This window comes from Taudactylus pleione, unplaced genomic scaffold (assembly GCF_031769625.1).
Source record: "Taudactylus pleione unplaced genomic scaffold, aTauple2 ptg000046l, whole genome shotgun sequence".
Taxonomy (NCBI): domain Eukaryota; kingdom Metazoa; phylum Chordata; class Amphibia; order Anura; family Myobatrachidae; genus Taudactylus; species Taudactylus pleione.
Genome location: NW_028284448.1, coordinates 6,873,166 through 6,891,019, shown reverse-complemented (window position 1 = coordinate 6,891,019; position 17,854 = coordinate 6,873,166). Strand labels below are relative to the sequence as shown.

Here is a 17,854-nt window from a genome sequence, read left to right as displayed (position 1 = left end):
CGAGTGAGAAATCACTCACTCCGGGGCTCGCAACAAAACGGGGAGGCTGTCGATGTTGATCGACAGCTCGTCCCGTTTTGTAGGCGGGGAGGACCGGTGGCTGGTCAAACGGAGGCGTTCCTGAAGGAACGCCTGCCGTTTGTGGGCGGCCCTACTGACATCACTCGTGATGTTAGTAGTGAGCTTCTTGCTCTATTAGAGCAGGAAGCTAACTGGGGCTTGCGGGAACGAGACCCTACCACAAGGGTCTCGTCGCAAGCCCGATGGTCGCGACCATTGCGACCATCATCTGGCCGTTCGCAAAAGCTGTGGGTGGTCATCCAAAGCTTAGCAAGCGGCCAGGAGGCCGGGTAAAAAAAAAAAGCGGCCACCCTGATTCAAAGCGAGCACTCGCTTTTTGCGAGCGCCTCTGAATCAGGCCCTGAGAACCTGGCTCATTAAGGACTGCTATTACGGCTACGTAATCGTACGCAGGTCTGCTGCGAAAATATGCTAATGAATGCTATCGCAATGCTGTCGCACTGGCAGCATAGAGACAGCCACTGCCTCCCACTACCGCTATATCACATCCATAATACCTTGCAATCCTGCGTATACATTGGTAACATCGAGTACCATCGGCCCCTCATGCAGAATTACAGCAGCCCTGACCTTACTTAGAAATTGCTAACTTTGTTGCACGCAGTAAGCACTCAAGCTGCGTATGCCGTTGCAATCGCTAATTTAGGCACAGCCATGTAACATGTAACCATGTAACATCTGCGTTTCTCCAACCACTCTCCCGTCACTACCCCCAAATGCTCACTGCCTGTCATTCACTCTGCGATGGCTTACCATGCTCACAGTGTAACCTTCGCACACGCACACTGCAATGCATACGTATGCGCAATATGCAACAAACAGTGTCCTGCGCATTACGTCTCTCCAATAGTGCCAAGCGGGAGGAGCGGACGCTGGCAGGCACAGGAGCGGGCATCCGGGTAAGTACTGTGTTTTGTGTTGTGTGTGTGTCTGTGTGTTTTATATGTAAGGAGCACTACTGGGGGCACTGTATAAGGGGTACTACTGGTGGCACTTTATTAGGGGTATTACTGGGGGCACTGTATAAGGGGCACTACAGGGGGCACTGTATAAGAGGCACTACTGGAGGAACTGCATAAGGGGCACTACTGGGGGTACTGCATAAGGTGCATTACTGGGGGCACTGTATAAGGAGAACTACTGGGGGCACTGTATAATGGGCACTACTGGGGGCAATGTATAAGGGGCACTACTGGAGGCACTGCATAAGGGGCACTACTGGGGGCACTGTATAAGGGGCAATGCATAAAGGGCACTGTATCATGGATACTACTGGGGGCACTGTATAAGGGGCACTATTGGGGGGAACTGTATAAGGGGCACTGCATAGGAGGCACTGTATTATGGACACTACTGGGGGCACTGTATAAGGGGCACTGCATAAAGGGCACTACTGGGGCACTACATAAGGGGCATTGTATAAGGGCACTACTGGGGGAACTGTATAATGGGCACTACTGGGGGCACTGCATAAGGGGCACTACTGCGGGCACTTTTTGGTACGTGCACCTGCAGTGAGTGCAAAAAGGGTTGGGGGGGGGGTGCGCAATTTTTCATCTTGCCCTGTGCTCCCAAAACCCTACATACTGGTAGTGATACACACTTAATAAAACTAGAACATTGTCAAAAGCTCCTATAGATTTCCATTATATTTACTTGAGCATCAGTAATTGTGAACACTAAAAGCGACACTGAGATTGTAGGAATTCACATGGTACGCAGTATGAGCTTTCAGATAAATATATATCTATGATCAACTAAGTATAAATTATTTTTTTTCTCAATATAAATGAATTCAGTCATGCATGGAAAATGACATATTACAATCACAGGATTAGCTAATGATAAGGAGTTAAGTAAATCTATTTAATTGAACGTTATAAACATGAACATTAGAATCTTTTTTTTTTAATGATTAAATTTAAGTGACAGTTGGCATAAAATAAAAAAATATATATTATTTGGATTAGTATATTCAGCATGCAGAATAAGGGCATATGTATAACTTATACTCCAGCCTGTAATTGGTTTCACTAAATTGTATAAATTTTTTAAACCATGTTATCTTTGATTGAAGGACAAATGGTTTTGCTACATACCAAAATTTTATGTAAAGGCCAACAGAAAATAATTTATACTTATATTATTATACATTATGTATGAAGATGTTATTGCTATATAGATATAATAAAACAATATTTTAGTTTATGCTTACATGCAGGGGCAGAACTATGGGAGTCAATGGAGGTGCCTGCCGCCGGGCTCCAGCTCTGAATGGGCACCTCCTCCATTGCCCACTATATATTCACCACACTTAGGGCTGTAACTATGTAACCGGAGTGTAAGGTCACAGCCATCCAATACATGGCACCCCTTCCCGGCACCTGAGAAGCCATCATACACTAGTGGAGAGCTTTGTGTCAGACCATCAGCTGTTGCCTTCAACTATCTATAGCCTGTCTGCATGCGAATAGTTACATTACAGTATCAGCAGTTGTGACAGGGGGGGCACCAAATTATAACTTGCCTCCGGGCGTCTGGGATGAATTTATGCCACTGCTTACATGGCTACATATTGCTGTAACAAAGAGCACATAAGAGGCCATGGTTAAGGTTGCACAAATCGCCATGGTTGCTTTCAGAATAGAAACTGTGATTTAGGCTAAGGTAAACCGTAAGACGATGATGAGGCATGTAAGCCAAAGAAGAACACATGTTCACCAGCTCTGCTCTGCTCTGGTGTAAACGGATGGTTACCATTAGTTACTACCCAGGAAATATTGTCTTGCACTTCTTTCAGATATAACAATGTCACTTTTACTTAACAGTTTGCCAGAAAAAAAAGAGCATTGTACCCTGTTACTTTATTTCCATTTACTTTGAGAAAGAGATCGGCATTGTCACTCTACAATACTGTAAATCTAGATCTCCTAATGTGTTATAACATACACAGAGACATTCTCCCCTAATGTGACCTGAGATCCTTTTGCAACATCTTTTCCCCACTCTGTGCTGAAAAGAAAAACAGTCACTGACAGGAATCGGTAGCGTTAGCCCAACAGGGGGTGAAAATCCTGATCGTAAATTCAGGTAAGTATCGCTAACCTTTCTAACCCCTCTAACCCTCCCTTAGGGGTGCTTGGCCCTAACCTCCCCCAAGTGCCTAACCCCCCTCCAAGTGCCTAAACCTAACCTCCCCTTCCCCGCAGCCTAACCCTAAATCTCCTGGGGGGTGCCTAACCCTAACTTCCCCCCATGGGTGCCTAACCCTAACCCTCCCTTCCCCTAGCCTAACCCTCCCGGGGGGTGCCTAACCCTACCTCCCCCCGGGAGCCGCTAACCTAACCCTCTTCCCCTCCGCGGCTGTCTGCACCCAGAGCCTGGCTTACCTTCGATTGGGATGCCAGGCGCCGTGCTCCTGGCATAGGTAAACTGACAGGCGTTGGGATTTCGACCTTGCCAGGATTAGACAGTCGGGATGCGGACGGTCAGCATTTAGACCGTTGGCATCCCGACTGCATATCGATTGACAACACAATCACCTTTCAAGAGTGTATTTACCAAGCGGTGATAACGCCTTTCTTCTGCCTTTTGTCTAGAGACAGAGATTATTATTACCGCTTCGTCTGATTTACTAACAAGTAAGCAGTAGAGAAGTTACTGATGTCTCTGCTGTTACCTCTTTTTTTATTGTTCACTGCATCCTCATAGCCTATTATGGGGAACAGCAAAGTCATCCAATTAATGAAGTTTTAAGAACCAATGTATGAATATTATGAACCAGTTTATGAATATTTTAACAAGTATGGCTTTTCGCCACGTTTGTTAAAAACATAATTGCAACTCAGGATGGCCTTATGCTGCTGTGCATTTGCAGCCTTTGTGCATTGTGCATGCGCAGTACAGAACAAGTACTTACTGCACATGGTGGCCTTACTGGCTTACTGCTGATACACTCCTTACTGCTGATACACTCCTTACTGCTGATATACTGCTTACTGCTGATACACGCCTTACTGCTGATACATTGCTTACTGCTGATACACTCCTTACTGCTGATACACTCCTTACTGCTGATACACTGCTTACTGCTGATACACTCCTTACTGCTGATACACTGCTTACTGCTGATACACTGCTTACTGCTGATACATTGCTTACTGCTGATACACTCCTTACTGCTGATACACGCCTTACTGCTGATACACTCCTTACTGCTGATACACTGCTTACTGCTGATACACTCCTTACTGCTGATACACTGCTTACTGCTGATACACTCCTTACTGCTGATACACTGCTTACTGCTGATACATTGCTTACTGCTGATACACTGCTTACTGCTGATACACGCCTTACTGCTGATACACGCCTTACTGCTGATACACTCCTTACTGCTGATACACTGCTTACTGCTGATACACTCCTTACTGCTGATACACTGCTTACTGCTGATACATTGCTTACTGCTGATACACTCCTTACTGCTGATACACGCCTTACTGCTGATACACTCCTTACTGCTGATACACTCCTTACTGCTGATACATGCCTTACTGCTGATACACTGCTTACTGCTGATACACTGCTTACTGCTGATACACTCCTTACTGCTGATACACTCCTTACTGCTGATACATGCCTTACTGCTGATACACGCCTTAGAGCTGATACACTGCTTACTGCTGATACACTCCTTACTGCTGATACACTCCTTACTGCTGATACACTGCTTACTGCTGATACACTCCTTACAGCTGATACATGCCTTACTGCTGATAAACGCCTTACTGCTGATACACGCCTTACTGCTGAAACACTCCTTATTGCTGATACACTGCTTACTGCTGATACACTGCTTACTGCTGATACACTCCTCACTGCTGATACACTCCTTACTGCTGATACACTGCTTACTGCTGATACACTCTTTACTGCTGATACACTGCATACTGCTGATACACTCCTTACTGCGGAAACACTCCTCACTGCTGATACACTCCTCACTGCTGATAAACTGCTTACTGCTGATACACTCCTTACTGCTGATACACTCCTTACTGCTGATACACTGCTTACTGCTGATACACTCCTTACTGCTGATACACTGCTTACTGCTGATACACTCCTCACTGCTGATAAACTGCTTACTGCTGATACACTCCTTACTGCTGATACACTCCTTACTGCTGATACACTGCTTACTGCAGATACACTCCTTACTGCTGATACACTGCTTACTGCGGGTACACTCCTTACTGCGGATAAACTCCTTACTGCGGATACACTCCTTACTAATGATACACTCCTTACTAATGATACACTCCTTACTGCTGATACATGCCTTACTGCTGATACACTGCTTACTGCTGATACACTCCTCACTGCTGATACACTCCTTACTGCTGATACACTGCTTACTGCGGGTACACTCCTTACTGCGGATAAACTCCTTACTGCGGATACACTCCTTACTGCTGATACACTCCTTACTGCTGATACACTGCTTACTGCGGATACACTCCTTACTGATGATACACTGCTTACTGCTGATACACTCCTTACTGCTGATACACTCCTTACTGCTGATACACTGCTTACTGCTGATACACTCCTTACTGCTGATACACTGCTTACTGCTGATACACTGCTTACTGCTGATACACTCCTTACTGCTGATAAAGTGCTTACTGCTGATACACTCCTTACTGCTGATACACTGCTTACTGCGGATACACTGCTTACTGCGGATACACTCCATACTGCGGATACACTGCTTACTGCTGATACACTCCTTACTGCTGATACACTGCTTACTGCTGATACACTCCTCACTGCTGATACACTCCTCACTGCTGATACACTCCTTACTGCTGATACACTGCTTACTGATGATACACTCCTCACTGCTGATACACTCGTGACTGCTGATACACTGCTTACTGCTGATACACTCCTCACTGCTGATACACTCCTTACTGCTGATACACTGCTTACTGCTGATACACTCCTTACTGCTGATACACTGCTTACTGTTGATACACTCCTTACTGCTGATACATTGCTTACTGCTGATACACTCCTTACTGCTGATACACGCCTTACTGCTGATACACGCCTTACTGCTGATACACTCCTTATTGCTGATACACTGCTTACTGCTGATACACTCCTCACTGCTGATACACTCCTTACTGCTGATACACTCTTTACTGCTGATACACTGCATACTGCGGATACACTCCTTACTGCTGATACACTGCTTACTGCTGATACACTCCTTACTGCTGATAAACTCCTTACTGCTGATACACTGCTGACTGCTGATACACTCCTCACTGCTGATACACTCCTCACTGCTGATAAACTGCTTACTGCTGATAAACTGCTTACTGCTGATACACTCCTTACTGCTGATTAACTGCTTACTGCTGATAAACTGCTTACTGCTGATACACTCCTTACTGCTGATACACTCCTTACTGCTGATACACTGCTTACTGCGGATACACTCCTTACTGCGGATACACTCCTTACTAATGATACACTCCTTACTGCTGATACACTGCTTACTGCTGATACACTCCTTACTGCTGATACACTCCTTACTGCTGATAAACTGCTTACTGCTGATACACTCATTACTGCTGATACACTGCTTACTGCGGATACACTCCTTACTGCGGATACACTCCTTACTGCGGATACACTGCTTACTGCGGATACACTCCTTACTGCGGATACACTCCTTACTGCGGATACACTGCTTACTGCGGATACACTCCTTACTGCTGATACACTGCTTACTGCTGATACACTCCTTACTGCGGATACACTCCTTACTGCTGATACACTGCTTACTGCTGATACACTCCTTACTGCTGATACACTGCTTACTGCTGATACACTCCTCACTGCTGATACACTCCTCACTGCTGATAAACGGCTTACTGCTGATACACTCCTTACTGCTGATACACTGCTTACTGCTGATACACTCCTTACTGCTGATAAACTGCTTACTGCTGATACACTCCTTACTGCTGATACACTCCTTACTGCTGATACACTGCTTACTGCGGATACACTTCTTACTGCGGATACACTCCTTACTGCGGATACGCTCCTTACTGTGGATACGCTCTTACTGCTGATACTCTGCTTACTGCGGATACACTCCTTACTGCGGATACACTCCTTACTGCGGATACACTCCTTACTGCTGATACGCTCCTTACTGCGGATACACTCCTTATTGCTGATACACTGCTTACTGCTGATACACTCCTTACTGCTGATACACTGCTTACTGCTGATACACTCCTCACTGCTGATAAACTGCTTACTGCTGATACACTCCTTACTGCTGATACACTGCTTACTGCTGATAAACTGCTTACTGCTGATACATGCCTTACTGCTGATACACTGCTTACTGCTGATACACGCCTTACTGCTGATACACTGCTTACTGCTGATACACTCCTTACTGCTGATACACTCCTTACTGCTGATACACTCCTTACTGCTGATACACGCCTTACTGCTGATACACTCCTTACTGCTGATACACTCCTTACTGCTGATACACTGCTTACTGCTGATTCACTCCTTACTGCTGATACACTGCTTACTGCTGATACACTGCTTACTGCTGATACACTCCTTACTGCTGATACACGGCTTACTGCTGATACACTGCTTACTGCTGATACACTCCTTACTGCTGATACACCGCTTACTGCTGATACATTGCTTACTGCTGATACATGCCTTACTGCTGATACATGCCTTACTGCTGATACACTGCTTACTGCTGATACACGCCTTACTGCTGATACACTGCTTACTGCTGATACACTCCTTACTGCTGATACACTCCTTACTGCTGATACATTGCTTACTGCTGATACATGCCTTACTGCTGATACACTGCTTACTGCTGATTCACTGCTTACTACTGATACACTCCTTACTGCTGATACACTGCTTACTGCTGATACACTCCTCACTGCTGATACACTGCTTACTGCTGATGCACTCCTTACTGCTGATACACTCCTTACTGCTGATACACTGCTTACTGCTGATACACTCCTTACTGCTGATACACTGCTTACTGCTGATACACTCCTTACTGCTGATACACCGCTTACTGCTGATACATTCTCATTATTTTTTAGCCCTACTGCAAAAGAACCTATTTAAATATTTTTAATTTTATGTTACCCACATAGACACAGTGGGTCTGACTCTGAGTTGTATGCAACAGCTCATGTAGCAGCATCTAAAGGCGGTCCCCCATCAGCAAGTTTACACAAATGCCGCTACAAACTCCTTCCCTCTTGTACATCCGTGTGGCCTTATTTGCAAGGCCTGAGACACCCACTTTCATCGTCCGTGCACGCTGTAATACTGATTGGTGCCACCATTGGTTTCACCATCGAAATTTGCACCAGCCCTATGTCAGGTGCAGTTTCTCCGTCTGACCATGGCTCGCTATGCTTGCAGCTGTGCATCTATGTACACACCCGCTTGCATTAAAACGCCTGCGACACTCCCATAACACACCCGCCAAATGGACTATATTTGCATACATTACTAGTCACCTCCCAGTCACCATCCAGAAATGCCCATCATTTTTCCACAACATTTCTGATACTGTCTAATCCAACTGGAACAGAATCTTTGTGGATACACTCCGTGTAACGCATGCACCATAATGGTTTTTGGAAATTTTCATGCATGTGCGACAAAATTGCTCAGCTACATGAATATCTGCTTTGGGTGCAACTCGGAAATCAGCCCCAGTGTTACACCAACAGGCCGGCCATTTCAGAACAGGTTGGCCCTAAATTACTGCCTAATTTAAAGACAGGGAAAACAACTGTAAATTTGATCCAAATGCATAATTAGGTATTTTGCTCTTTTTTCCATCCACATTTCATAATGGGGAGTTCATCATGCAGTCCTTAATCCAACACTACCATACAGTAAAAGGTGCCCATTCCCCAGCCAAGACATTGTGCTGGTCCATGCAGCCATCTTTCCTGGGGCTCTACCAGTTCTATAACAATCTAATGTAACCGGTGATTCTGGTTCGCCTCCTACATATCTAATGGCAATACTACTTGTTGCCTGACTTTTAGTGAGGGGTGTGAGTACTTTCTAAGATGATACCTGGGCTAACACTCCCTTTCACCCCCGAAATCTGGCCATAGGCATTTGCAGGCTCACAGCAAAGGGTGTGCAAACCTTTCCTCCCCCCCTCTGAAATACACTACCGGCCCTACCAACTCCTCCACTTTCCGTGACATACATTACCCACCCTACCAAACCCCCCCATCCCAATCCTCCAAGGACCTACACTACTCACCTACCCAAGGTCAGTGCTGTTGCCAGCTCTCAGGGAGGAGGTAGCCTGATTTTCTATCCAAGATGGCCAATATGAAACTGCTCTTTTCAGTTGCAGCAGTGTCACATTTATCATCTTGGATTAAAAAAGAGGATGCCTCTTCTCTGGGAGCCGGCAACAGCTAAGAGGAGACACTTTAGGTATAGGGGTTGGTGATGCCTAAGAGATGAATGGGTGCAAACCTTGCACATCCCATGTGTACATCTATAATTAGCTTATATATAACTAGCTTTTTAAATATAATGGATTTAAGTTTAATAAAATCACTGCTCAAACATCTCATGAATGCAGCTAGAGTTATCACTTGCCTTTGGAGATCTCCTCGATCTCTCAGTGGTTAATGAGAATTAGGCATTATATGGTGATGGGAGACCTATCAATTTATATACTAACATAACTACAGACTACATAGCTATATGAAAATTTGCAGAATCTGATATTTATAGATCCCATTTATTGCCCAACTCTCTTCTCGACAGTCATGTCTTCCCTCTGGTCCAGTGTGCCTATTTTACTCCATAGCGACAAACACCCAGATGCCTTCCTTTATAACCCTCCCACGTTTCCTCCTGTCTCCTTCCCAATGTTTCCCACACTCCCTTCTATATTTTCTCCCAAACTTCAGTTGTTCTTCTCTGATGACATTTATTGTTTTATTTTAAAATAATTTGTACAGGTCTAATGATATTATTGAATATTTGTCTAATGCAAACTATAGGAGGTATACTTCTTACTATTGCTTTCTACCATGATTGCTCATTTATTGCTCTCTATTATATCTCCATTTTATGCCATCAATATTTTCAATAACAATAGATTGCATAAAAAATAATGGTGATGGTAGTGCAGCTTTACACCTGCACTATGTTGTAGAAGTTGCATTGTAGACACATTGAGGCTCATTTACAGATGAAGACATTTGTGACAAAAGCTCAGGCATAGAATGCGATGAGCAGAAAAAGTGCACTAACTTGTACATCTCATATGATATACATAATAATTACACTCTGGCGACTATCTACAATCATGACTTTTGTAAGTTGTGTTGATGTCTGACTTTCAACATTAACTACTTTGTTCATGCACCCATACAGTTACTAGTGCACTTAATTGAGCTGAATTGGTCCTAAGATTTGGTTTACAGCAGCCACTAGAAAGTGATTGAGATACAGGTGTCTGAACAAATAAAGTTGAATTTGCTATAAAGAACTATTATATCAAAATTGTCTCATTATATGTGTATAACTGATTCATACCTTGAATCATACTTGCCAAATCTCCCTGATCAGGGAGACTCCTTGAAATAGTAGCAATCTCCCTGACTCCCTCAAGAGTCTAACAATCTCCCTGATTGCACCTTACCCCTATTATGTAGCTGCTATATAATAAAAAAAACATATATACAAAGATATATACATTCAAATGGGATCATTAGTATCAATTCCCTGCATTGGTTATAAGGCACAATGATCCCTATGGCTACAAGCATCTTCTGAAAAGTATCAGTGTGTTTTCATCAACAAATAGACCTTACTAACTACTTTGAGGCTCAATTACCTTTGGATATACAGTGAGTAAATTTTACGGCACACCTCTCAGATGTAGAAGTACACCCCCACTTTACTGCCGCTCTCATAGGTGTTGCTTTCACAATCTCCCTGAAATTCTTTCTCAAAAGTAGGCAAGTATGCATTGAATTGTATGTTCTGACACCGAGTAAATGCACACCAGGACGGCTATAGCAATCAGTCACTGTGCTAGACATTTCATAGAGATGAACGAAAACAGTTTTATCTAAAACTGGTCACAAGGTGGCAGCACAGCATAATAATCATGGATTAACATTTAACACCCGACTCTTTTTTTAAATTTTTTAAAGATATGTACAATAGGTAAATACTCTGATATGGATTATCTAAAATTTAAAGTGGATATATTACACACAGTCTAGTACTGTCTAGAGAACATGATGGCTAGAATATCCACCTTTAGTAAATCCACTCCAGGTTTATTTCTTATATTAAAAGTGTGACTTCCTTCTATTTGTCACCTTTAGATAACTATGTCACGCTTAGTTCAACTAATACAGTACAATAAAGTTGTCTAAAGATGGGAAGTACCTTCAGTATATCAAATACCTTGACCATCATCATATGCATTAGAATAAAATGTGCATGGAAATTCATCCTAGCAAGAATTTGGATAATGGAGTCAAATAGCATTATAATATTTTAAAGTATCAATAATTAAAGGAAAACACCCATGGTAAACAAATAATTTTGCATCTTATTAAGTATTGATTTTTTATTTTTTTTGGCTTATGTGTTGTGCAATTTATGTGCAAATTATAGTGTACCCTTTGCATTTAGTGAAGCAATGAATGTAATTCTTCAAGAACTTCAATATGTAATACTTCAATACTCAAGTATTGAATCCTATACCAGGGCCAGCTTTATATTTCAATTGGAAAATATACTAACATTAGGAGCTTCATTATTGAGACCAGTTACTTGGATAACATTTTTTGGTAATTATAAAATCATAACATTGAGAATTTAAAAAAGGATAAAAAACAAAACAATATTGCTTTAGAGCTGTCACTGTGCTTGGAAGTTGTTGTCACTGACAAACGCACATGTTGAGCTTGTAAGAGTAATGTGCACAAACCATACTTGCCTACTTTTGAAAAAGCATTTCAGGGAGAGTGTGAAAGCAGCACCTATGAGCGCGGCGGTAAAGTGGGCGTGTACTGCTACATCTGAGAGGCGTGTCATAAAATTGATTTACATCCACATTTAAATGAGCCCCAAAACAGTTAGTAAGATCTACTTGTTGGTGAAAACACACTGATACTTTTCAGAAAATGCATATAGCCATAGGAATCATTGTGCTTATAACCAATGCAGGGAAATTATACTAATGATCCCATTTGAATGTACATATCTCTGTTTTTTTAATATAATGAATATAAAAAAAAACAGAGATATGTACATATAATTGCTTCATAATGGGGCTAATGTGCAATCAGGGAGATTGCTAGACTCTTCAGGGAGTGAGAAAGATTGCTGATATTCCAGGGGGCTCGACTCAATTCAAAGTGAATTGAATAGCGGCGGGAATGAGCTCCCGGAGCTATTAAATTCTGCACGCTGTTAGGTTGGGGAATGCCCATTCTCCCGCCCCTCGCGCCTTAAACAAAGTGTTTAGTCGCAAGAACGGGCATTCTCTGACTGAGCTTCCCGGCGCGATGCTGTTTCCGCCGTGCTAAGGGCAGAAAACAGCATCGTGCCTGTACTTTTGTTGGATTTCTGCTCGCATCCCAGTCAGGCTTAGCAGCACGCTGAATTGAATAGCTCCGGGAGCTCTTTCCCGGCGCAATTCAATTCACGTTGAATTGAATCGAGCCCAGGGAGTCTCCATGACAATCAGGGAGAGTTGGCAAGTATGGCACAAATGCACCTGTATCACAGCAAATTGTGCCAGAAATGCTTTTTCAGTATTTGCAACATTTCTGCTCCAGTGGGCTCACTATTTCCCATTGAATTAATAGGGTCTCATGTAGAGTTAGAAAGAAGAGTAACTTGCACCTTTTCTTCCCTGAAATTGCTTTTTTTTAAGCTGCGCATACACACTTTTGTAGAAATTAAGTTTTGGGGCCATTCATCAAAAAAGTAAAGCATGAGATATCACAGACATCTTCTGCTTAACTTTCTCTCCCAATATGGCCCGCTGTCCCCATACACTAGTACGGGGACAGAAATCATCAAGCTCCGAAAATACAATATTTCACCATCTTCAGATGCCATTTGCTCCCGCACACGGCGCTCACCCTGCTCATTCCCTATGGGAGGAAGTCCCGTGTTGCGAAGAGGGATCCTTTATGATCCCTCCGCCCCTGTCCGGCTCCGTCCGCCGGAGCTTTGTGCGTCTGCATGAACTGTAGTTTACACAGGTGCACTAGCACTGCTGAGTCAGACTTGGCAGTGCTGAATTTCACTGCAACCAAAAGAACCAGTGAAACCGTATTGCTCTGGCGCTCGCCGTGAGTTAGTATGTTAATTATCGGGGTCTGTTCGGACCCTGATAATTAACATAATGAATAGACCCATCTATGCATTGCAAGCTTGCTTTCATGGAAATGCAAAAATACATTTAAAGTTAAATTATTAAACAGAGAACAAGTCCAGAAGGGAGAAAGCATATCTTTATATTGATCCATTATTGTTATCGATAAGCGAAAGAGAAGGAATTAGAAATGGTTCCACTACTTGCTTAATTTGTTTATATAGATAATAAATTATTGTCTAAATAGTGTTAGATAGCTGGAATCTTTGTAGATTGGTTTTGACAAGGAGCAAAACAAAAGGAAAAAACTCTTTTTGGGGGCACTCATATATAATTAATTTAAAACATAGGCCCTCATTCAGAGCCGTACGCTCTGAGCAGAGCGCACGCTCTGCATGAGGGCCGGGCTCCTTTTTCATGGAGCGTCCTCCTGGACGCTCGTATAGCTGTGGGTCACCACCCACAGGCTATACGAGCGTGCATTTTGATGGCCGCGATGGTCGTGACCATCACGACCATCGAAATTGCGAGCCGGAGCCTGCGGTTGAGGTTTTCAACCGCAAGCTCCGGAGTGATTTTGGCTCTATCAGAGCCAAAATCACTCCCACTGACATCACTAGTGATGTCAGTGGGCCGGCTTCTGACGGGAGGCGTTCCCGTGGGAACGCCCCCGTCAGGGAGGCACGCCCCCGGCACGCCCACCAAAGGGGGCGTGCTGTCAATCAACATTGACAGCACGCCCCCTTTGATCGGACACAACGAGCGAAGGAAAGTCCTTCGCTCGTCGTGTCTGGCGCATGCGCACGACGGAGCTCCCTCCGTCGTGCGCATGCTCAGTGCAGACCATCGACCCACTTGCGAGCGTACAGCCGCTCGCGAGTGGGTCTGAATCAGGCCCATAGTTATTTATTAGATATGCATTAAAAATTCTATATTATCAAAGTATATATAGAGCTCAATTCTCTAATATTATCATAATATTAGAGAATTGAGCTCTATATATACTTCGTTAGACCGATCGTATATATTTTTTAAACATTAAGGATAATACTGATAGGGCCTCTCAGTGCACCTATCCGTCTTTTGAGAGATGATAATATATAATTTTTAATGCATATCTAATAAATAACTATGTTTTAAAGTAATTATATATAAGAGTGCCCCCCAAAAGAGTTTTTTTACCTTTTGTTTTGCTCCTTGTCAAAACCAATCTACGTAGTTCAGAAACACAAGCCCTGGGGAGCACCACCAACACAAAACATTTCTTGGATGTTAACCTAACAAATGTTTCTCAATATTTTTGGTACATAATGTTGTAATATTATTACTCATTTCATATTTTGGTTTGGTGCAGGATCACCCGCTTTTTTTTTACTAGATAGTTGGAATCTATAAGGTGACTCAGCAGATGAAGAAATTGTCTTGTACTTAGTTTATAACTATTATTCAATTTTAGCTTAAATTCAGCAACTACTCAATGTATAAATGTACACACCAGTTATTATTAACACAAACCTTTATTTATTTTGATTTCGAATACGGAGGCACCTCCTTTTGAGTGGTGGCTCCAAATCCTCTGTCCCTGTGGTGAGAACTGGAGCTGAGATTATACATGGTGTCATTGCAGTCTTTTCTGCTGGTTTTGGCACAGGCTGGATAACACAGCCTGTTTTAGGCAACATCCTCAAAGCATAAGCATGGTCCTCATCTGCAGGGTTGTTTAGATTCGGATCTTGTTTGTCCCCAGATGTCAGGGACTCTTCCACAAGACTCTTTTTGCTGGATTCTATCTCTGAGTGACAGTTTGAAGCACAGTTGTTTTCTTTAACAGATTCCAGCTCGCTTACCACTGGCTCCTTATCCAGCATTGCCTTTTTTTGCTCATGTGATTTCTCAGGACTTTTAGAAGCCTCTGTGCTCTTTGTACCATTTACAATAACATTGCAAACTGCTGCACTGCTTTCAAGTCCTGGGGTGCTGGGAGCCCGAGAGTTTGGACTACAATAATTAGAGTCATTGGATGGATACATTTTTGTTTCCGCTGGGCTACAACTATCCATAGAGTCACTACCATTGGTTCTCTCTGAGTTACCAAAAGCCAAGTTTACAACACTGATAGGTTCAGATTCAAGTTTTAGATGAGCATTAATAGCTTTATGAATTACGTTGTGGAGTCTAGACCTGTGTGCCACAGTTAAATCTATGACTCCATCCTGCGAGACCTGATGTGTATTAGGGATGCTAAGTTTACTATTTTCCGGGCTTGCTGTCCTCATTGTCAAATCCACTATTTCAGTTTTCATATGTTCCGGAACTACTGGAACCTGGTGAGAAGAGTGCCCTGAACCACCAGGTGAAGAGTCAGAAGTCTTTAAAGACCTTTGTTTAAAATCCCTTGGGTGCAAAGAGTTATCCTTTGGCTTTGCTCCCGGTGTCTCACTGGATGAGCTTGGAATGATGCTTTCACCATTACTAGAAAAGTCCTTTGGGGGTTTGGAATCCACTACATGAGGAATGGGTATGGGAATAGGTATTGGAACTGGTAAAGGAACAATAACAGGGTATGGCACTAAAAGGGTTGGTGGTGGCACTAAAGGGGCAAGAGATGGTAAACCAAAATTTACCATCTGTGGCATATGTATAGGACCATTTGGCATCATGCCCATGGGAGGGAAAGGAAGACTAGGTAAAGGACCTCCAGGTGTATGTGGTGGAAGCAGTCCTGGTGGATTGCCTGGCATTGTAGGTGTAGTTGGTGGGTGAATATGAGGTGATAACATTGGTCTATGCATAGGACTAGAAGTAGGACCCATAACTCTGGAACCACCTGGTGGTGGGCCCATACCAGGAATAATTGGATTGGACAAAGGACTGTTAGGATTTGAGCCATGTGGGCCTCGTAGAAAGGGTGGACGTATTTGCTGTATCATTTGCTGTTCCATGAATATAGGCAGAGGAACTGGTCCTCTGTTTGTCATAATCATGGGTGGACTTCTTGGCGGCATGCCCATGGGAGGCACAATACTGGTAGGTGGTGGGAGTGGAATTGGGGCAATATTTGAATTTTCATTCATGGGAATGGATTTGGGAACTGGTGTGGGAATTTTAGTAGCAGAGCTGTTGGCAATATCAGATGGAGAGGCAGTAGTTGAGGCTGATGATCCAGGACCTTGCATTTGGCCAGCTGCACACAGTGGGGAAGGAATCTTTCTACGAGCATCTGTCAGCGATATATTCCAGGAATCTGGAGTTAGCAGCTGTACCCCTGTGCCTTCTGCTTTATTGTCAACTGGAGGGTGTAATGCGTTGCACAGTCCAGCTGGAAGGTTGGCTTGTGTTTCTTTGTAAAATATGTCCATTTTGTATTGATTTAGACACTTTGCACTGCAGAACTGAAGCCTCCGTTCCCCATCCCCAAAGTCCAGGTATTCTTTAGTATGTCGTATATGTTTACACCAATCACATACCTAAAATAAAATGAGACATTTAACAAATTGAGGGGGAATGAATATAAAACGAGGACAACAATTAATTCAATTACCAGAGCAGCAAAAACAAAAACAAATTTCTGTTATTGGAAAACAGAAAATAAACAAAATACATTGCTTTAGCACTACTCCCAAACAAGTCTTTTACTTTTAGTTGATGTCTTCACCCTAAATCTATTCATTCACATCAATAGGTGTTCTCTCAAGTCTCACTCCCTCCTGCCATTCTTTTCCTGTAAGAGCTATTATTCATTCTGTTCTACCTCAGTGCTGCTGAGACTTCAATTTTACTGACTCAAAAAATTTACAAGAACTATAACAATAACTTACTAATTAATGCAGTGTTAATCCATGCCTGCTTTGATATATATATCTATATATATATATATATATATATATATATATATATATAGATATATATATACATACTGTATATATATATATATATATATATATATATATATATATAAACAAGTGTCCTGACTGACTGACTGATCAACGTCTAGTCCAAACCTCTGGACCTAGAAACATGTAATTATGGAAATATATCCCTTCCATGACATAAGCACCAACTAAACAGGGATTTCTTTTAATTTGACTCCTAGGAGGGTATTCCTCAGTACCTCTTAGGCCAAAGGTGAGAGATTGTAATGTGTTAGTACAAGTGTGAGGGTGTTACCACAGGGGTGAGAGAGGAATGTGTTACTACAGAGGTGAGGGAGGGGAATGTGTTACTACACAGGTGAGAGAGGGGAATGTCAAATGTGTTACTATGGGGTGAGGAAAAGGAATTTGTTACAACACG

At 42.9% G+C, this 17,854-nt stretch overlaps 1 protein-coding gene across 2 annotated transcripts in view; it reads right to left on the bottom strand.

The window, feature by feature from the left end:
* SOBP (sine oculis binding protein homolog) overlaps positions 1-17,854 on the bottom strand; it is a 212,192-nt gene that overhangs the window by 17,053 nt on the left and 177,285 nt on the right. For both annotated transcript variants that reach the window (XM_088460445.1, XM_088460446.1), the window contains exon 6: positions 15,077-17,028. In XM_088460445.1, coding sequence (XP_088316571.1) covers positions 15,079-17,028 — 1,950 coding nt within the window. In that variant the 3' untranslated portion in view covers positions 15,077-15,078. The remainder of the gene's footprint in view (positions 1-15,076; positions 17,029-17,854) is intronic.